This window comes from Halichoeres trimaculatus, unplaced genomic scaffold, assembly GCF_033239565.1.
Source record: "Halichoeres trimaculatus isolate MK-OKI-2021-1 unplaced genomic scaffold, fHalTri1.1 fHalTri1_scaffold_8, whole genome shotgun sequence".
In the NCBI taxonomy this organism is placed as follows: domain Eukaryota; kingdom Metazoa; phylum Chordata; class Actinopteri; order Labriformes; family Labridae; genus Halichoeres; species Halichoeres trimaculatus.
Window position 1 is genome coordinate 2,047,103 of NW_027437186.1, and position 23,061 is coordinate 2,070,163.

The window sequence follows — 23,061 nt, forward strand, 5'->3', positions numbered from 1 at the left end:
TATCGTCCTCTGCATCCGCTCGTGTTTTGGTGAGATCAGCTGTCCTCCCAGACCTTATACTGTTGACAGGTCGCGTGATGAATGCTGGGACGTGTGACGTCATCTCCCGCAGCTCCATTGATCCCCGCGGATGTTTTACAAACCGCGTACGACAGTAGTAGTGCCTGCTATTTTGCCCCAAATTCAGTATTTGTTAGGCAGAATGGTAAAAAGTTGTAAAATCTGCCGTATACATCCCAGGATGTCCCACTGATACTAGAGAACGTTTCTATCTGTGTCTGCATCTGACAGGTGTTCTTGGCATACAGTTCCCACAATGCACGGCGCTAACGCCTGTGGCAAGTATTACTGAATTACCGCCATCTACTGGAATGTGTTGCCATGATAAATACAACACAGTCCTTGAAATACAAGGGAAGTGATGCCAAACACTGGTAAATCCTGTAACTTTCATTTGTAAAACAGGTGTTTAATTCTACTAATTTATTAAAGCCCATATAAACCAATGAATACTCGTTTTAACCAAACGTCAATGATATAGAAATGTTTATTTTTGAACCAGCTGTAAAAATAAAAAGTCAATCCCTTCCACATTGTAATTTTGAGTGTAAGATTAAAAAGTAAATTATGATGATTCTACTGTGATATGATAAACAAAATAAATAAGATTTTGACATCTGCCCATAATTTTTTAGTACATTAATAATAATGCAAAAAAAAAAATAAATAAAAAAAAATAACATTTTTTTCTTTTTTTGTAAAAAAAAAAAATTCCATCACCTATAGTGTTGCTTACCAGACCTCTCTGGACACACTAAAATGGCCACCACAGCCGGTACATTTGACGTTCTCCCATCGCTTATTACACCCCCTAAGCATGTTCAGAAATCCTCCAACATTGGCACACACATTATTTGCGTCCAAAAAATGAGAAAAATACAAAACATGAACATGAACCAAACATGACCCCAAACATCCCATAAAATGCTGTCTAGCGCCACCTAGGCACACTAAAACGGCCATAGCTGCCAGTAGGAATGTCGTAGAGAGATGAAACCAACACCAAAATGTTCGTCTCATTGAGACACACAGTATGGCAGACTGTGGGGGGACAGGAGCCGGCATGAGCCCCGAGGACCCGTCTAACGCTGCTTGCAGCTTTAATTAGGGTCCTCGGCCTGAGCAGAGGGCACCTTCTAGCAAGAGCTAGAAGGTGCCCTCCGCCGAAGGCGGAGGGCACTATTGTATTTCGTCCGTTTCTTTTTAGGGTCCTCGGCCTGAGCGGAGGGCACCTTCTAGCAGGGCTAGAAGGTGTCCTCCGCCGAAGGCGGAGGACACTATTGTTCCTGCTGCGTTTCTTTCTTATTAGGGTCCTCGGCCTGAGCCAGGGCACCTTCTAGCAGGGCTAGAAGGTGCCCTCGGCCGAAGGCCGAGGGCACTATTGTTCCTGCTGCGTTTCTTTTTTTAGGGTCCTCGGCCTGAGCCAGGGCACCTTCTAGCAGGGCTAGAAGGTGCCCTCGGCCGAAGGCCGAGGGCACTATTGTTCCTGCTGCGTTTCTTTTTTCTTATTATTATTCCGCACTCCAGTAAATCGCTTATTAGAACCCCTAAACATATTCAAAAACTCACCAAAATTGGCACACACATTATGGGCGCCCAAAATTTTCGTTTGATACCAAACATGACTCCCGCCATCCCATAATAATCTCTCTACAGCCAAAAAACCTTTAAAACACACAAAAATGCCTTTAGCTCGGGCCAGGAATGTCGTAGACACATGAAACCAACATCAAAACGTTCGTCTCATTGAGACGCACAAAAAATATAGGAGGTATTTTCGCGTAGCTCCAACAGGAAGCCGGCAATTTGCCCGCCAAAATAAGAGTTTTCTGAAATTTAAGCCTCTCTACAAAGATTAACTTGTCAATAACCAAAAATGGTACCGGCATGAAAATTGGCTTACATGACAGACCAGACCCTGCTCTACAAAAGTTGTTCAGGACGTTGTTGTTTCTGGCCTGGTTTTCGAATGGCGAGCCCTCAAAGTCGCCAACAACGCAATGTTAACAGATGGGAGAGCAGCCCTCGCTGAGCAGTTGGGCCTCTAGACAAAAAAGTAAAAGTCGCACAGCTTTAAAAATGACATGGTTGGATTCCTCGCGAAATTTCATATAAGACATGTATATTTTGACACAGATTAGGTCAACATTCTGGCCTACAGGATGAGAAGTTTGTCCCCTTTGGGAATCTCATCCTCCTGCACTTCTGTGATGATGTCACACACTGATTAGGAGCTCCACACAGCTGGTCACATGACTCAGCAGAGGAAACAAAGACTCTCTCCTCCATTAAAGTGCTTATTGGACACCCTCAACATGCTCAAAAACTCACCAAAATTGGCAGACACATTTCAAGCATCAAACTCTTCAATAAAATACCAAAAATCCCATAATATGCTCTCTGTCCACATCTACAACATTCAAACAGCCATAGCAGCCCGGAGGAATGTCCTAGACAGATTAAACCTATGTCAAAATGTTCATCTCATTGAGATAAAAAAAATACACCGACACCCTGACCTTTCCCAGACAGGAAGTTGGCTATTTCTCTTTAGCATAGCAGAGGATATTTTGCCATGCTATCAACTGACTCCCTGACATCCCATAATATTCTCTCAGAGCCACAAGGCTCACTTCCACCTATGCACAGCAAAACCGCCCTAACTGGGGCTAGGAATGTCGTAGAGAGATGAAACAAACGCCAAAATGTTCGTCTGATTTTGTTGGACACATTGGAGGGAAAACCGGCAGGAGCCCGAGGACCCGTCTAACGCTGCTTGCAGCTTTAATTTTTTTCTTATTATTCCGCACCGTCTTCGAACGCTAATTTGACCCCCTAAACATGCTCAAAAACTCACCAAAATTGGCACGCACCTCACAATCGCGGAAAAATTCGATAAAATACCAAACATGACCCCCAACATCCCATAATAATCTCTCTAGAGCCTAAAAACCTCTAAAAACCACTCAAAAACACACCAAAATGGCTCTAGCTCGGGCCAGGAATGTCGTAGAGACATGAAACCAACACCAAAATGTTCCTCTCATTGAGACGCACAAAAAAGGGTGAGGGTATTTTTGCGTAGCTCCAACAGGAAGCCGGCAATTTGCCCGCCAAAATAAGAGTTTTCAGAATTTTTAGCCTTTCTACAAACATTAACTCCACTGGAACCAAAAATGGTACTGGCATGAAAAGTGGCTCACATGACAGACCAGACCCTGTTCTACAAAAGTTGTTCAGGTAGTTGTTATTTCGGGCCCGGTTTTCGAATGGCGAGCCCTCAAAGTCGCCGACCACGCAATGTTAACAGATGGGAGAGGAAATTCTGTTAAGCAGTTGGGCCTTTAGAAAAAAAAATAAAAGTTGCACAGCTTTAAAAATGACATGGCTGGATTCCTCGCAAAATGTTCTACAAGAGAATCATATTTTTACACAGATTAGGTCAACATTCTGGCCTACAGGATGAGAAGTTTGTCCCTTCGGAATTTGATCCTCCTGCACTCCTGTTATGATGTCACCCACTGATTAGGAGCTCCACACAGCTGGTCACATGACTCAGCAGAGGACACAATGACTCTCTCCTCCATTAAAGTGCTTATTAGAACCCCTGAACATGCTCAAAAACTCACCAAAATCGGCACACACATTTCAAGCATCAAACTCATTCTATATAATACCAAACATCCCATAATATTCCCTCTGTCCACATTCTGACACATTAAAACAGCCATAGCAGCCAGTAGGAATGTCCTAGAGAGATCAAACCAACATCAAAATGTTCATCTCATTGAGACGAAAAAATTATTTGCTGACACCCTGACCTGCCCCTGACAGGAAGTTGTCTATTTCTCTTCAAAGAAATATTTCCACACATTTTTTCCCCTACCTACACTTTTTGATTGCTTATAACAACCCCAAGCATGCTCAGAAACTCACCAAAATTGCCACACACATTATGAGTGCCCTAAATTTCCATATGATACTTAACATGACCCCAAAGATCCCATAATATGCTCCACAGCGCCACCTAGGCACACTAAAACGGCCCTAATAGGTGCTAGGAATGTCCTAGAGATATGAAACCACCACCAAAATGTTCATCTGTATTCTGTTGGACACAGTGGGGCCAATACCATGATAGTAGGGCAAAACCGGCATGAGCCCCGAGGACCCGTCTAACGCTGCTTGCAGCTTTAATTAGGGTCCTCGGCCTGAGCCAGGGCACCTTCTAGCAGGGCTAGAAGGTGCCCTCGGCCGAAGGCCGAGGGCACTATTGTTCCTGCTGCGTTTCTTTTTTTTTCTTATTATACCACCCGCCCCGAGAACGCAAATTACAACCCCTAAACATATTCAAAAACTCACCAAAATTGGCACGCATATCAGGATCGCGTGAAATTGCGATTTGATACCAAACATGACCCCCGACATCCCATAATAATCTCCATAGAGCCAAAAAACCCAAAAAACACACTTCAACGGCCCTAGCTCAGGCCAGGAATGTCGCAGAGAGATGAAACCAACACCAAAACGTTCAGCTCATCGAGACGCACAAAAAATATAGGAGGTATTTTCGCGTAGCTCCAACAGGAAGCCGGCAATTTGCCCGCCAAAATAAGAGTTTTCTGAAATTTAAGCCTCTCTACAAACATTAACTTGTCAATAACCAAAAATGGTACCGGCATGAAAATTGGCTCACATGACAGACCAGACCCTGTTCTACAAAAGTTGTAGGGGAAGTTGTTGTTTCTGGCCCGGTTTTCGAATGGCGAGCCCTCAAAGTCGCCGACTTCGCAATGTTAACAGATGGGAGAGGAGCTTCAGTGAAGCAGTTGGGCCTCTAGACAAAAAAGTAAAAGTCGCACAGCTTTAAAAATGACATGGTTGGATTCCTCACAAAACGCTCTTCAAGAAAATCATATTTTTAGACAGATTCGGTCAACATTCTGGCCTACAGGATGAGAAGTTTGTCCCCTTTGGGAATCTCATCCTCCTGCACTTCTGTGATGATGTCACACACTGATTAGGGGTTCCACACAGCTGGTCACATGACTCAGCAGAGGCAACAATGACTCTCTCCTCCATTAAAGTGCTTATTAGACCCCTGAACATGCTCAAAAACTCACCAAAATCAGCAGACACATTTCAAGCATCAAACTCTTCAATATAATACCAAACATCCCATAATATTCCCTCTGTCCACATTCTGACACATTAAAACAGCCATAGCAACCAGTAGGAATGTCCTAGAGAGATCAAACCAACATCAAAATGTTCATCTCATTAAGACGAACAAATTACTTGTCGACACCCTGACCTTTCCCAGACAGGAAGTTGGCTATTTCTCTTCAGCATAGCAGAGGATACGTTGCCATGGTATCAACTGACTCCCTGACATCCCATAATATTCTCTCAGAGCCACTAGGCTCACTTCCACCTATGCACAGCAAAATAGCCCTAACTGGGGCTAGGAATGTCCTAGAGAGATGAAACCACCACCAAAATGTTCGTCTTATTCTGTTGGACACAGTGGGGCCAATACCATGACAGTGAGGCAAAACCGGCATGAGCCCCGAGGACCCGTCCAACGCTGCTTGCAGCTTTAATTAGGGTCCTCGGCCTGAGCCAGGGCACCTTCTAGCAGGGCTAGAAGGTGCCCTCGGCCGAAGGCCGAGGGCACTATTGTTCCTGCTGCGTTTCTTTTTTCTTCTTCCCTCCTCCAGTGAATCGCTTATTAGAACCCCTAAACATGCTCAAAAACTCACCAAAATTGGCACGCATGTTCTATGCGCCCAAAATTTTCGTTTGATACCAAACATGACCCCCGACATCCCATAATAATCTCTCTAGAGCCAAAAAACCTCTAAAAACCACTCTTAAACACACAAAAATGGCTCTAGCTCGGTCCAGGAATGTCGTAGAGAGATGAAACCAACATCAAAACGTTCGTCTCATTGAGACGCACAAAAAATATAGGAGGTATTTTCGCGTAGCTCCAACAGGAAGCCGGCAATTTGCCCGCCAAAATAAGAGTTTTCTGAAATTTAAGCCTCTCTACAAAATTTAACTTGTCAATAACCAAAAATGGTACCGGCATGAAAATTGGCTCACATGACAGACCAGACCCTGTTCTACAAAAGTTGTGGGGGAATTCGTTGTTTCTGGCCCGGTTTTTGAATGGCGAGCCCTCAAAGTCGCCGACCACGCAATGTTAACAGATGGGAGAGCAGCCCTCGCTGAGCAGTTGGGCCTCTAGACAAAAAAGTAAAAGTCGCACAGCTTTAAAAATGACATGGTTGGATTCCTCGCGGAATTTCATATAAGATATGTATATTTTGACACAGATTAGGTCCACATTCTGGCCTACAGGATGAGAAGTTTGTCATTTGGGAATCTCATCTGTGATGATGTCACACACTGATTAGGAGCTCCACACAGCTGGTCACATGACTCAGCAGAGGAAACAAAGACTCTCTCCTCCATTAAAGTGCTTATAAGACCCCCTCAACATGCTCAAAAACTCACCAAAATTGGCACACACATTTCAAGCATCAAACTCTTCAATAAAATACCAAAAATCCCATAATATGCTCTCTGTCCACATCTACAACATTCAAACAGCCATAGCAGCCAGTAGGAATGACCTAGACAGATCAAACCAACATCAAAATGTTCATCTTATTGAGATAAAAAAAAATACACCGACACCCTGACCTTTCCCAGACAGGAAGTTGGCTATTTCTCTTCAGCATAGCAGAGGATACGTTGCCATGGTATCAACTGACTCCCTGACATCCCATAATATTCTCTCAGAGCCACAAGGCTCACTTCCACCTATGCACAGCAAAACCGCCCTAACTGGGGCTAGGAATGTCGTAGAGAGATGAAACAAACGCCAAAATGTTCGTCTCAATTTGTTGGACACATTGGAGGGAAAACCGGCAGGAGCCCGAGGACCCGTCTAACGCTGCTTGCAGCTTTAATTTCTTATTATTCCGCCCCGTCAATGAACGCTAATTTGACCCCCTAAACATGCTCAAAAACTCACCAAAATTGGCACACACATCAGGATCGCGTGAAATTGCAATTTGATACCAAACATGACCCCCTACATCCCATAATAAGCTCAATAGCGCCACCTAGGCACACGCTAAGAGCCCTAGCTCGGGCTAGGAATGTCGTAGAGAGATGAAACCAACACCAAAATGCTCGTGTCATCGAGACGCAAAAATCATACGCTGCTACCCTGGACCTATCTCCAACAGGAAGCCGGCTATTTGCCTCACAAAATTAAAAAAATTTTTTTTTAACCATTTCTGCCAAAATTTTCTCCTCTAAAACCAAAAATGGTACAGGTTTGAGACTACCATCACATGACAGACTAGACCCTGCTCTCCAAAAGTTGTGAAGGAAGTTGTTATTTCTGGCCCGGTTTTCGAATGGCGAGCCCTCAAAGCCGCCGACCGCTTTTGGCCGATTTAGGATTTCTCCATGTTAGCAGATGAGGAGAACCGATTTCAGGTCAAAACACACATTCTACTAGTGCCGCATTTGGGCCTCTAGACAAAAAACTACAAGTCATAGAGCTTTAAAAATTACATGGTTGGATTCCTGACAAAATTCCCTACAACCATATGATATTTTTACACAGATTAAGCCAACATTGTGACCTACAGGACAAGTAGTTTGGACGTTTCTCATAAATAAAAAATCCATTTCCAGCACTCTTCCATCTGTCTTGTGACGCATTTGTGCTTCTAGAGAAAAAAGTAAAACTCGTACAGCTTTAAAAATGCCAAAAATGGATTCCTGACAAAAATTCCTATCAACATGATATTTTTGACACAGATTGGGGTAAAATTGTGGACTCTGTGAGGATTTCTTTACATTAGATGGCTGATAAACTCTCAGTCTCCACTCTGTTTGGGGTTCTGTCACGCTAATTAGAGTTCCACTCATGCAGCTGGTGATGTCCTTCAGCCTAGCAGAGGGATACGTTGCCATGGTATCAACTGACTCCCTGACATCCCATAATATTCTCTCAGAGCCATAAGGCTCACTTCAAGCCTACACACACCAAAACAGCCCTAACTGGGGCTAGGAATGTCGTAGACAGATCAAACCAACGCCGAAATGTTCGTCTTATTTTGTTGGACACATTGGAGGGAAAACCGGCAGGAGCCCGAGGACCCGTCTAACGCTGCTTGCAGCTTTATTATTATTCCACACCGTCAATGAACGCTAATTAGACCCCCTAAACGTGCTCGAAAACTCACCAAAATTGGCACGCACATCAGGATTGCGGAAAAATTCGAGAAAATACCAAACATGACCCCCTACATCCCATAATAAGCTCAATAGCGCCACCTAGGCACACGCTAAGGGCCCTAGCTCGGGCTAGGAATGTCGTAGAGAGATGAAACCAACACCAAAACGCTCGTGTCATCGAGACGCAAAAATCATACGCTGCTACCCTGGACCTATCTCCAACAGGAAGCCGGCAATTTGCCCGCCAAAATAAAAAAAAAAATTTTTTAACCCTTTCTGCAAAAATTTTACCATCTGAAACCAAAAATGGTACATGCTTGAAAATACCATCACATGACAGATTAGACCCTGCTCTCCAAAAGTTGTTCAGGAAGTTGTTGTTTCGGGCCCGGTTTTCGAATGGCGAGCCCTCAAAGTCGCCGACCGCTTTTGGCCAATTTAGGATTTCTCCATGTTAGCAGATGAGGAGAACCGATTTCAGGTCAAAACACACATTCTACTAGTGCCGCATTTGGGCCTCTAGACAAAAAACTAAAAGTCATACAGCTTTAAAAATTACATGGTTGGATTCCTGACAAAATTCCCTACAACCATATGATATTTTTACACAGATTAAGCCAACATTGTGGCCTACAGGACAAGTAGTTCGGACATTGCTCTAAAATAAAAAATCCATTTCTAGCACTTTTCCACGTCTTTTCCAGCGGTTTGTGACGCATTTTGGCTTCTACAAAAAAAAGTATAACTCGTACAGCTTTAAAAATGCCAAAAATGGATTCCTGACAAGCTCTACTATCAAATATGATATTTTTGTCACAGATTGGGATAAAATTGTGGACTCTGTGCGGATTTCTTTACATTACATGCCTAATAAACTCTCAGTCTCCACTCTGTTTGGGGTTCTGTCACGCTAATTAGAGTTCCAAGCATGCAGCTGCTGGTGATGTCACTCAGCATAGCAGAGGATACGTTGCCATGGTATCAACTGACTCCCTGACATCCCATAATATTCTCTCAGAGCCATTAGGCTCACTTCCACCCCACACACACCAAAACAGCCCTAACTGGGGCTAGGAATGTCATAGAGACATGAAACCAACGCCGAAATGTTCGTCTTATTCTGTTGGACACATTGGGGCTAATATTGTGACAGTGGGGTAAAACCGGCATGAGCCCCGAGGACCCGTCTAACGCTGCTTGCAGCTTTAATTAGGGTCCTCGGCCTGAGCCAGGGCACCTTCTAGCAGGAGCTAGAAGGTGCCCTCGGCCGAAGGCCGAGGGCACTATTGTTTTCCGTCCGTTTCTTTTTTTTTCTTATTATTCCGCCCCGTCAACGAATGCTAATTTGACCCCCTAAACATGCTCAAAAACTCACCAAAATTGGCACGCACCTCAGGATCGCGTGAAATTGCGATTTGATACCAAACATGACCCCCGACATCCCATAATAAGCTCTGTAGCGCCACCTAGGCACACGCTAAGGGCCCTAGCTCGGGCTAGGAATGTCGTAGAGAGATGAAACCAACACCAAAACGCTCGTGTCATCAAGACGCAAAAATCATACGCTGCTACCCTGGACCTATCTCCAACAGGAAGCCGGCAATTTGCCCGCCAAAATAAAAAAAATTTTTTTTTAAACCTTTCTGCAAAAATTTTCTCCTCTAAAACCAAAAATTGTACAGGTTTGAGACTACCATCACATGACAGACTAGACCCTGCTCTCCAAAAGTTGTGAAGGAAGTTGTTATTTCGGGCCCGGTTTCTGAATGGCGAGCCCTCAAAGTCGCCGACCGCTTTTGGCCAATTTAGGATTTCTCCATGTTAGCAGATGGGGAGAACCGATTTCAGGTCAAAACACACATTCTACTAGTGCCGCATTTGGGCCTCTAGACAAAAAACTAAAAGTCATAGAGCTTTAAAAATGACATGGTTGGATTCCTGACAAATTTTCCTACAACCATTTGATATTTTTACACAGATTAAGCAAACATTGTGGCCTACAGGACAAGTAGTTCAGACATGTCTCTAAAATAACAAAATCCATTTTGAGCACTTTTCCACCGGTGTTGTGACACATAAGGGCTTCTAGAGAAAAAAGTATAACTCGTACAGCTTTAAAAATGCCAAAAATGGATTCCTCACAAGCTCTACTATCAAATATGATATTTTGACACAGATTGGGGTAAAATTGTGGACTCTGTGAGGATTTCTTTACATAAGATGCCTGATAAAAACTCCCTCCAGGCACTAGTCACACTCGTGTCACGCTAATTAGAATTCCAAGCATGCAGCAGGTGATGTCATTCAGCATAGCAGAGGATACGTTACCATGGTATCAACTGACTCCCTGACATCCCATAATATTCTCTCAGAGCCAGTAGGCTCACTAAAGCCTAGTCACCCCAAAACAGCCCTAACTGGGGCTAGGAATGTCGTAGAGAGATGAAACAAACGCCAAAATTGTCGTCTCATTTTGTGGGACACATTGGAGGGAAAACCGGCAGGAGCCCGAGGACCCGTCTAATGCTGCTTGCAGCTTTAATTAGGGTCCTCGGCCTGAGCCAGGGCACCTTCTAGCAAGCTAGAAGGTGCCCTCGGCCGAAGGCCGAGGGCACTATTGTTCCTGCTGCGTTTTTTTTTTTTTTTTTTTTTTCTTATTATTATTCCACCCGCCCCGAGAACGCAAATTAGACCCCCTGAACATGCTCGAAAACTCACCAAAATTGGCATGCACATCAGGATCGCGTGAAATTGCGATTTGATACCAAACATGACCCCCGACATTCCATGATAAGCTCAATAGCGCCACCTAGGCACACGCTAAGGGCCCTAGCTCGGGCTAGGAATGTCGTAGAGAGATGAAACCAACACCAAAACGCTCGTGTCATCGAGACGCAAAAATCATACGCTGCTACCCTGGACCTATCTCCAACAGGAAGCCGGCTATTTGCCTCACAAAATTAAAAAAAAAATTTTTTAACCCTTTCTGCAAAAATTTTCTCATCCGAAACCAAAAATGGTACAGGTATGAGACTACCATCACATGACAGACTAGACCCTGCTCTACAAAAGTTGTGAAGGAAGTTGTTGTTTCGGGCCCGGTTTTCGAATGGCGAGCCCTCAAAGTCGCCGACCGCTTTTGTCCAATTCAGGATTTCTCCATGTTAGCAGATGAGGAGAACAGATTTTAGGTCAAAACACTCACTACTAGTACTTCTACTTGTGCCGCATTTGGGCCTCTAGACAAAAAACTAAAAGTCATAGAGCTTTACAAATTACATGGTTGGATTCCTGACAAAATTCCCTACAACCACATGATATTTTTACACAGATTAAGCCAACATTGTGGCCTACAGGACAAGTAGTTCGGCTGTTTCTCTAAAATTCAAAATCCATTTCTAGCACTTTTCCAGCGTTTTAGTGACGCATTTGGGCTTCTAGACAAAAAAGTATAACTCGTACAGCTTTAAAAATGCCAAAAATGGATTCCTGACAAGCTCTTCTTTCACATACGATATTTTTGACACAGATTGGGATAAAATTGTGGACTCTGTGAGGACTTCTTTACATTACATGCCTGATAAACTCTCAGTCTCCACTCTGTTTGGGGTTCTGTCACGCTAATTAGAATTCCAAGCATGCAGCAGGTGATGTCATTCAGCACAGCAGAGGATACGTTGCCATGGTATCAACTGAGTCCCCAACATCCCATAATATTCTCTCAGAACCACAAGGCTCACTTCCACCTATGCACACCAAAACAGCCCTAACTGGGGCTAGGAATGTCGTAGAGAGATGAAACAAACACCAAAATGTTCGTCTCATTTTGTTGGACACATTGGAGGGAAAACCGGCAGGAGCCCGAGGACCCGTCTAACGCTGCTTGCAGCTTTAATTTTTTCTTATTATTCCACACGCTCCGAGAACGCAAATTAGACCCCCTAAACATGCTCAAAAACTCACCAAAATTGGCACACACATCAGGATCGCGTGAAATTACGATTTGATACCAAACATGACCCCAAGACATCCCATAATATGCTCAATAGCGCCACCTATGCACACTCTGAGGGCCCTAGCCCGGGCTAGAAATGTGGTAGAGAGATGAAACCAACACCAAAACGTTCGTATGATCGAGACGCAAAAATCATATGCTGATACCCCTGACCTATCTCCAACAGGAAGCCGGCAATTTCCCCCCAAAGTAAAATCCCCCCACAATTTTTCACCCTTTCTGCCAAAATTTTCTCCTCCGAAACCAAAAATGGTACAGGTATGAAAATTGCATCACATGACAGACCAGACCCTGCTCTACAAAAGTTGTGAAGGAAGTTGTTGTTTCGGGCCCGGTTTTCGAATGGCGAGCCCTCAAAGTCGCCGACCGCTTTTGGCCAATTTAGGATTTCTCCATGTTAGCAGATGAGGAGAACAGATTTCAGGTCAAAACACTCACTACAAGTACTTCTACTAGTGCCGCATTTGGGCCTCTAGACAAAAAACGAAAAGTCATAGAGCTTTACAAATTACATGGTTGGATTCCTGACAAATTTTCCTACAACCATATGATATTTTTACACAGATTTAGCCAACATTGTGGCCTACAGGACAAGTAGTTCAGACATGTCTCTAAAATAAAAAAATCCATTTTGAGCACTTTTCCACCGGTTTAGTGGCACATTACGGCTTCTAGAGAAAAAAGTTTAACTCGTACAGCTTTAAAAATGCCAAAAATGGATTCCTCACAAGCCCTACTATCAAATATGATATTTTTGACACAGATTGGGGTAAAATTGTGGACTCTGTGAGGATTTCTTTACATTAGATGGCTGATAAACTCTCCCTCTACAGTCTAATCACACTAGTGTCACGCTAATTAGAACTCCACGCATGCAGCTGCTCATGTCACTCAGCATAGCAGAGGATACGTTGCCATGGTATCAACTGACTCCCCAACATCCCATAATATTCTCTCTGAGCCATTAGACTCACTTCCCCCCTATGCACACCAAAACAGCCCTAACTGGGGCTAGGAATGTCGTAGAGACATGAAACAAACACCAAAATGTTCGTCTCATTTTGTTGGACACATTGGAGGGAAAACTTGCAGGAGCCCGAGGACCCGTCTAACGCTGCTTGCAGCTTTAATTAGGGTCCTCGGCCTGAGCAGAGGGCACCTTCTAGCAGGGCTAGAAGGTGTCCTCCGCCGAAGGCGGAGGACACTATTGTTCCTGCTGCGTTTCTTTCTTATTATTGTTCCCTCCTACGCGTGTCCTCAAATTTGACCCCCTGAACATGCTCAAAAACTCACCAAAATTGGCACGCAAATTCTGCAAGTCCGAAAATTTGATAAAATGAAAAAATTATCCCCTGACATCCCATAATAAGCTCAATAGCGCCACCTAGGCACACGCTAAGGGCCCTAGCTCGGGCTAGGAATGTCGTAGAGAGATGAAACCAACACCAAAACGTTCGTGTCATCGAGACGCAAAAATCATACGCTGCTACCCTGGACCTATCTCCAACAGGAAGCCGGCTATTTGCCTCACAAAAAAAAAAAAAAAAAAAAATTCCCCTTTCTGCCAAAATTATAGCCTCTGGAACCAAGAATGGTACATGCTTGAAAATACGATCACATGACAGACTAGACCCTGCTCTCCAAAAGTTGTTCAGGAAGTTGTTATTTCGGGCCCGGTTTTCGAATGGCGAGCCCTCAAAGCCGCCGACCGCTTTTGGCCGATTTAGGATTTCTCCATGTTAGCAGATGAGGAGAAAAGATTTCAGGTCAAAACACACATTCTACTAGTGCCGCATTTGGGCCTCTAGACAAAAAACTAAAAGTCATAGAGCTTTAAAAATTACATGGTTGGATTCCTGACAAAATCCCCTACAACAACATAATATTTTTACACAGATTGAGCCAACATTGTGGCCCACAGGACAAGTAGTTAGGCCATTTCTCTAAAGTGAAAAATCCATTTCTAGCACTTTTCCAGCGGTTTTGTGACGCATTTGTGCTTCTAGAGAAAAAAGTATAACTCGTACAGCTTTGAAAATGCCAAAAATGGATTCCTCACAAGCCCTTCTATCAAATATGATATTTTTGACACAGATTGGGGTCAAATTGTGGACTCTGTGAGGATTTCTTTACATTAGATGCCTGATAAAAACTCCCTCCAGGCACTAGTCACACTCGTGTCACGCTAATTAGAATTCCAAGCATGCAGCAGGTGATGTCATTCAGCACAGCAGAGGATACGTTGCCATGGTATCAACTGACTCCCAGACATCCCATAATATTCTCTCAGAGCCATTAGGCTCACTTTCACCCTATGCACACCAAAACAGCCCTAACTGGGGCTAGGAATGTCCTAGAGAGATGAAATCAACGTCGAAATGTTCGTCTTATTTTGATGGACACATTGGAGGGAAAACCGGCAGGAGCCCGAGGACCCGTCTAATGCTGCTTGCAGCTTTAATTTCTTATTATTCCACACCGTCTTTGAACGCAATTTTGACCCCCTAAACATGCTCAAAAACTCACCAAAATTGGCACGCACATCAGGATCGCCAAAAAATTCGATAAAATACCAAACATGACCCTCGACATCCCATAATACTCTCTCTAGAGCCAAAAAACCTCTAAAAAAAAAATAAAAAAACACACAAAAACGGCCCTAGCCGCCACTAGGAATTTCGTAGAGAGATGCAACCAACACCAAAATTTTCAGCTCAATGAGACGCAAAAATCATACGCTGCTACCCTGGACCTATCTCCAACAGGAAGCCGGCTATTTTGCCTTTCAAAATAAGAGTTTTCTGCATTTTTGCCCTTTCTTCAAAAATTATAGCCTCTGAAACCAAAAATGGCACATGCTTGAAAATACCATCACATGACAGACTAGACCCTGCTCTCCAAAAGTTGTTCAGGAAGTTGTTGTTTCGGGCCCGGTTTTCGAATGGCGAGCCCTCAAAGTTGCCGACCGCTTTCAGCCGAATTAGGATTTCTCCATGTTAGCAGATGAGGAGAACCGATTTCAGGTCAAAACACACATTCTACTAGTGCCGCATTTGGGCCTCTAGACAAAAAACTAAAAGTCATAGAGCTTTAAAAATTACATGGTTGGATTCCTGACAAAATTCCCTACAACAACATGATATTTTTACACAGATTAAGCAAACATTGTGGCCTACAGGACAAGTAGTTCGGCCATTACTCTAAAGTAAAAAATCCATTTCTAGCACTTTTCCAGCGCTTTTCCAGCGTTTTTGTGACGCATTTGGGCTTCTAGACAAAAAAGTATAACTCGTACAGCTTTAAAAATGCCAAAAATGGATTCCTCACAAGCCCTTCTATCAAATATGATATTTTTGACACAGATTGGGGTAAAATTGTGGACTCTGTGAGGATTTCTTTACATTAGATGCCTGATAAAAACTCCCTCCAGCCTCTAGTCACACTGGTGTCACGCTAATTAGAATTCCAAGCATGCAGCAGGTGATGTCATTCAGCACAGCAGAGGATACGTTGCCATGGTATCAACTGACTCCCCAACATCCCATAATATTCTCTCAGAGCCATTAGACTCACTTCCACCCTATGAACACCAAAACAGCCCTAACTGGGGCTAGGAATGTGGTAGAGAGATGAAACAAACACCGAAATGTTCGTCTCGTTTTGATGGACACATTGGAGGGAAAACCGGCAGGAGCCCGAGGACCCGTCTAATGCTGCTTGCAGCTTTAATTTCTTATTATTCCGTCCGCGCTTTGAATGCTAATTAGACCCCCTAAACATATTCAAAAACTCACCAAAATTGGCACCCATCCCAGAAACGTGAAAAATTTTCGTTTAATACCAAACATGACCCCCCACATCCCATAATAAGCTCAATAGCGCCACCTAGGCACACGCTAAGGGCCCTAGCTCGGGCTAGGAATGTCGTAGAGAGATGAAACCAACACCAAAACGCTCGTGTCATCGAGACGCAAAAATCATACGCTGCTACCCTGGACCTATCTCCAACAGGAAGCCGGCTATTTGCCTCACAAAATTAAAAAAAATTTTTTTTAACCCTTTCTTTAGAAATTATACCACCTGAAACCAAAAATGGTACATGCTTGAAAATACCATCACATGACAGATGAGACCCTGCTCTCCAAAAGTTGTTCAGGAAGTTGTTATTTCGGGCCCGGTTTTCGAATGGCGAGCCCTCAAAGTCGCCGACCGCTTTTGGCCAATTTAGGATTTCTCCATGTTAGCAGATGAGGACAACAGATTTCAGGTCAAAACACTCACTACTAGTACTTCTACTAGTGCCGCATTTGGGCCTCTAGACAAAAAACTAAAAGTCATAGAGCTTTAAAAATTACATGGTTGGATTCCTGACAAATTTCCCTACAACCATATGATATTTTTACACAGATTAAGCCAACATTGTGGCCTACAGGACAAGTAGTTCAGACATGTCTCTAAAATAAAAAAATCCATTTTGAGCACTCTTTCACCGGTGTTGTGACACATTAGGGCTTCTAGAGAAAAAAGTATAACTCGTACAGCTTTGAAAATGCCAAAAATTGATTCCTCACAAGCTCTACTATCAAATATGATATTTTTGACACAGATTGGGTTAAAATTGTGGACTCTGTGAGGATTTCTTTACATTACATGGCTGATAAAAACTCCCTCCAGGCACTAGTCACACTCGTGTCACGCTAATTAGAATTCCAAGCATGCAGCTGCTGGTGATGTCACTCAGCATAGCAGAGGATACGTTGCCATGGTATCAACTGACTCCCTGACATCCCATAATATTCTCTCAGAGCCATAAGGCTCACATCAAGCCTACACACACCAAAACAGCCCTAACTGGGGCTAGGAATGTCGTAGACAGATGAAACCAACGCCGAAATGTTCGTCTTATTTTGTTGGACACATTGGAGGGAAAACCGGCAGGAGCCCGAGGACCCGTCTAACGCTGCTTGCAGCTTTAATTTATTTTTGTTGTTGCATGCAGCTGAACGCATGGGTTAAAACCATAATGACACACTCAACACGACACCAATGTAAACATGACGTATCTGCACCATCACATTTTTATTTACTTTGATTAGTGGTTGAATACTTGAGATTGCACCTTGTTTTGACCATACAGATCGTTCTAAGTAAAATGACTCTAGGTCATTACTTTACAGCTTTTCTGCAGCTTCTGCACAAACCAGAACCTTTCAGTTAAAAATCTTTGATAAAACTAAATTAGTTTTTTGTGAATGCTGAAATGTAAAAATTTCTTATTTGAAATAAGAGCCAATAATGATGGTGGAGCAACAGATGATTGGTGTAATTTTAGTGTGCTTGTTGACTCTAATAACACTGGCTATGAGGGTAAATTTATGATTAGCATTTTTTGTTATTGTTGTTGTTCTGTCATTAGACTCACACACCTTGTCCATAACAAGTCTTGCCAGCTGGATGGGGTTGGCTATGTTGCGTACAGCAGACACCGCACCAGTTGCCAGTGTTTTCCCCTCCATCACAAATGCATCCATCTCTACCTCTCCTTTCACGTTCAGCACCGAGCCACAGCCTGAAGGATCAACAGGGAAAGAAGTCAGGAAGTAATTGATGGGACACTCCTTTGGTATCCATGTTCTGGCTTATGCTTTTATTTCAGTCTTGGCTGATGCAGTTTTAAATACACAGAAAATGTAAACAAAACCAAAATACGCATTCCACAGTGCAGAACATTTGAATATATGTGGATTGTTTGAAAGTCTGCATAAAGAGCCAACCAGCAGAAGTAAAACTGAGGCGCTTTGGTTCTGCCCTGCAAATGTAGTTAATTACCTGCGTTGAAGGTGGGGTTATTTTCCAGCTGCGTCACAGCCTCCACCACAGTGTCCATGCTGCTGCCGCCTCCTTTCAGGACAACATACCCAGCTCGGGCTGCTGCACAGACCCCTGATGTGGAGGTTTCTGAACGCTCCTTTGGGATATGACCCGCCCCTCCATGGACCACCACTACAGGTAGCATGTCAGTCACCTACAGGATGCAGACATGAGTTAATGTGGCAACTCGAGGATTTAGTTGGAGCTAACTGACTCGACAGACAATTACCAAGATGATTTTAAAGTCCGGCAACACCACTTTGGGAATTTCACCCAAAGAATTATTTAGAATAGTCAATTTCTAAGGCACCAGGTTCGTTTGCTTAATGAAGAGCAGGAGACGTGGTTCAGACTTAAAAACCTTCAGTTTATTTTTGACACTTCTTAAAAACAGTCAATAAAACAAACAGAATACACACTAAAAAGGGGAAAAGTGCTGTTTCAGGGCGCTGAGGCTTACCAGAGGTGTAATGGGTCAAGGGCAGGTGAGGGAATCCCAGGAAGGAAAACACCCTAATCACTCGTGCAATAAATCAGAAATATAGTGATCAACTCAAAACCAGGGGGACACTGCACACACAAAGGAGAAACCACCACCAGGACACCAGGGGCCACCACCGTAGGCACTCAGCAACTGAAACAGACAACAAAAGAGAAATTAATGGGTTTACACTCAAAAGAAAATCAAAACATAATTCATGGAGACAATTTTAACCCCCCCCCCCCAAAAAAAAATGTTACCCATGAACCCAAAACAAAAACAGATTATTAAGTAAACAAAATAAATCAGAGAACTAAACTAGAAGCCCAAAGAAAAGAAACAAATAAACAAAAATAACCAATTTGTTAACTACTTCAAACAAAAGAGAAACCAATACTTTTACGCTCAAAAGAAAATAAAAAGAATACTAATTCATGGAAACAAATTTAACCCAAAAAAATGTTTCCCCATGAACCCAAAACAAAAGCAAACAATTAATGTAAACAGGATAAATCAAGGAAACACTGAAGAAAACCTAGGAAAAAGAAAGAACCAAATTTACTAACAAAGAAAACCCATTAGTCAGACTCAATAAAATGTGACGTCCAGCGCACAAGGCTTTGGAGAATCAACATACACAATAATCCAATTACTTGGCCCGGTCCACCTCGTAGACCAACTACAATTGTTTTTAAACTGCTGCTATGTAGCGACAGGTTTAGCCTTATAGCAGAACAGCAGCGGAGCAGTAAAGCGGCAGCTTCAGCCGAGCAGAGCACCAAGGCGTGATAGCCACGCAGAGCCGAAGCACAGGACAGGACAGTAAAACAGCCGCAGAAGCAGGGCGGCTGTAACCGCAGACGCAGGATAGCCGCGGCCAGTTAGCCGTGAGACAGCTAAGCAGTCAGTAGAAGCAGCACAGGCGAGGCAAACAGAAGCAGAGCAGGATCAAAAGACCAATTTCTTACGGTAGTTTAACGCCGCTGGGGCGTTGCACAGTTGCACAGTCCCAGGGAGACACCCGGCTCCACACGGCCCCGAGCGATCACGCAGGAGGGAGAGGAGCGAGAGGAGCACAGTCCAACTGTGCTAAAACGGCAGCAGTCTAGAGTGAGCAACCGGCGATCTGCCCCGGTGCAGCGTGAGGGGGAGGCGTGAGGCGACCCGGAAGTGGTCAGAACGGCCAGAGCAAAAAAAAAAAAAAAAAAAAAAAAAAAAAAAAGGGGGGGGGGGGGGGGGGGGGTGCTGCTACCCCTTTTATAGGGTCATTGAATGACAGGGACCCCCAAGGCAACAGGGCGACACTTTGTGTCCAAACACAGATGAGACACCTCATCGTGCTACATTAATAAATAATAGTAATAAAGAAACATCATGTAATGATAACCAGATGGTAATCAATAACAGCAGAAATCTCACTTCCTTGACTAAATCCTTACCAATGTAATCCTTATCTCCAAAATTTACTATCCTTGACATAGTGCTTACTTTAAACATTAAACTAGCACTCTTTTAAACCTGAATTTTCACAGCAATGAAAACAAGTCAGAGGTTTATTTATAAGCACTTGGGAGCAATGTGGAACTCAAGTGTCTTTTTCAAGGACACTATGGTATGTAGCTGCTAGAGCTGGGATTGAATCATCCACCGTCCAGTTGAGAGACTACAACTACCACTGAGCCTCAGCCCTGTTTTCCGACATTTTTTGGGGGGAGTAACTGAAAGTCAGTTTCTCTTTTTAGAGAAGCATTGAGTATTTCTTGAGAGAAAAACTTTCCCAATCCAGAATTGTAAAATTCTGGGGTCACCTAAACGCACCATTTTAACATGAAATGATGTTGCTTCATTTACGTCAAAATACTGTTTTTTATATATATATAAATGTTTAGGGTGTTTTCTAATGCTTTCATCAAATATAACAAACTGCAACGGTCGACCAGACTGTAAGATTAAATGAAATGTTCATGGGCTAATCTCATATATTTAAAACCCAACGCAGTGCAAATGAACAAAAATATTTTTTTTACATATCCTTACTTTGCAAACTGTGGCTCATTGTTTTTAAATCAAACTGTCACCATTTAAATCTAGGAGGCAGTGATGATAGAGTCAGAAAGCAGAAATTTTTCCTGAATGAGATCCATGAGGACACTGATCGGGTTCTAAGAACCTGCAGGAAGAGCAACATCCGCAGACAAGGAGTACAGCATTAGGCTTGGATAACAACGGAAAGGGTCAACGTACCTGAACTGATGCACCAATTCAACAAATTAGACCCCAATGACGAAAAAATTAAGTATATGTTCTGCGTTTGCTTACAAAGGGTCATGAACGCACTAACCAGTAGCAGTGCTACGTCATTTCCGTTTGCTGTAACGGGCACCCCCAGTGTTTTTACTCTTAAATTATACTTTTTTTATTCATATATTAGTCTCTATTTGATATGAGACAACTACACTGATTAAGTCTGCTGTAGAATATTTGTAAATAGCCTTAAATGTTCCATGTATATATATATATATATATATATATATATATATATATATATATATATATATATATATATATATATATATATATATATATATCCATCCATCCATCCATCCATCCATCTTCTTCCACTTATCTGGGGTCGGGTCGCGGGGGCAGCAACCTAAGCAGGGAAGCCCAGACTTCCTTCTCCCTAGCCACTTCATCCAGCTCTTCGGGGGGGATCCCAAGACGTTCCCAGGCCAGCCGAGAGATATAGTCTCCCCAGCGTGTCCTGGGTCTCCTCCCAGTGGGACGTGCCCTGAACACCCCACCAGGGAGGCATCTGGGAGGCATCCATACCAGATGCCCAAGCCACCTCATCTGGCTCCTCTTAACGCGCAGCAGCAGCTCTACTCCGAGCTCCTCTCGGATAGCTGAGCTTCTCACCCTATCTCTAAGGGAGAGCCCAGCCACCCTACGTAAGAAGCTCATTTCGGCCGCTTGTACCCGCGATCTTGTTCTTTTGGTCACTACCCAAAGCTCATGACCATAGGTGAGGGTGGGAACAAAGATCGACCGGTAAACAGAGAGCTTTGCCTTCCGGCTCAGCTCCCTCTTCACCATGACAGACCTGTGTAGAGTCCGCATTACTGCAGACGCTGCACCGATCCGCCTGTGGATTGCGCCTAGAAATTCTGTCCATAAAAGTTATGAACAGAATCGGTGACAAAGGGCAGCCCCGGCGGAGTCCAACCCTCACCGGAAACGAGTCCGACTTACTGCCAGCAATGCGGACCAAGCTCTGGCACCGGTCGTACAGGGAACGGACGGCTCGTAACAAGCAGTCCGACACCCCGTACTCCTGGAGAATCCCCCACAGGACTCCCCGAGGGACACGGTCTTCCGGTCATATCCCACGTTGCCTCTTTGGGCTGTGCCCGGCCGGGCCCCATGGGAGTAGGCCCGGCCACCAGGTGTTCGCCATCCAGCCCCACCCCCAGGCCTGGCTCCAGGAGGGGGCCCCGGTGACCCACGTCCGGGCGAGGGAAACTTGGTACCATCTTTGTTTTTCATCATTAGGGGTTTATGTGAGCTACACTTTGTCTGGTCCCTCCCCTGGGACCTGTTTGCCATGGGAGACCCTACCAGGGGCATAAAGCCCCGGACAACTTAGCTCCTAGGATCATTGGGACACGCAAACCCCTCCACCACGATAAGGTGGTAGCTCACAAATGGAGGGGGTAACAGAATTTGAGTAGAATATTTTACACTTTACACCCTTGTTGATAACTACAAAGTATTCTGTTGAATAAGTTTCTTATTGATCTAGTTTACAAGGCATCAATAGGCCATAACCAGGACCCATCTTCAAACCATTAGGCGGTCTGATTAAATATTAACACAGTTATATATATGGTTACCATGGGGGCACTCACAATAGCTGCGGCTTACGGCTCTCTCAAAGCAGAGTGTTGAAAACAGACTAATAGACGATCTTAAAACCAGATATGATAGACATAAACTGCTCTGGGTAGGAAAGGAAGTCACACAGAGCGTTACTTCTGACTTAATTTATATATATATATATATATATATATATATATATATATATATATATATATATATATATATATATATATATATATATATATATATATATATCACATTTTCTACAAAATGTAGACATAGCAGATGCAGCCCCTCATATTACGCACCAGTAATTTGCTTTTCTATATTACTTGGTTTGTTGGTGTGTATGTTTGTCTTTTTGTGTGTCATGACCCCATGGGTGGTAACAGTAAGATCAATCCCAGGAAAAGAACTAAGCATAAATAAAAAGGTACCATCCATTTTCATAGTGAGGGAAAACAAACAACTTAAAACAAACCTGTCAAGA

At 43.5% G+C, this 23,061-nt stretch overlaps 1 protein-coding gene across 2 annotated transcripts in view; it reads right to left on the minus strand.

Annotated features, from left to right (window-relative positions):
* The window catches only part of asrgl1 (asparaginase and isoaspartyl peptidase 1), a 57,730-nt gene extending 37,868 nt beyond the window's left edge, over nt 1-19,862 (minus strand). For both annotated transcript variants that reach the window (XM_074675872.1, XM_074675873.1), the window contains exons 1-4: nt 19,661-19,862; nt 18,672-18,845; nt 18,170-18,365; nt 17,767-17,909 (exon numbers count right to left, since the gene is read on the minus strand). In XM_074675872.1, the coding sequence (XP_074531973.1) occupies nt 17,767-17,909; nt 18,170-18,356 (330 nt within the window). In that variant the 5' untranslated portion in view covers nt 18,357-18,365; nt 18,672-18,845; nt 19,661-19,862. The remainder of the gene's footprint in view (nt 1-17,766; nt 17,910-18,169; nt 18,366-18,671; nt 18,846-19,660) is intronic.
* Nucleotides 19,863-23,061: the final 3,199 nt, after the last annotated feature.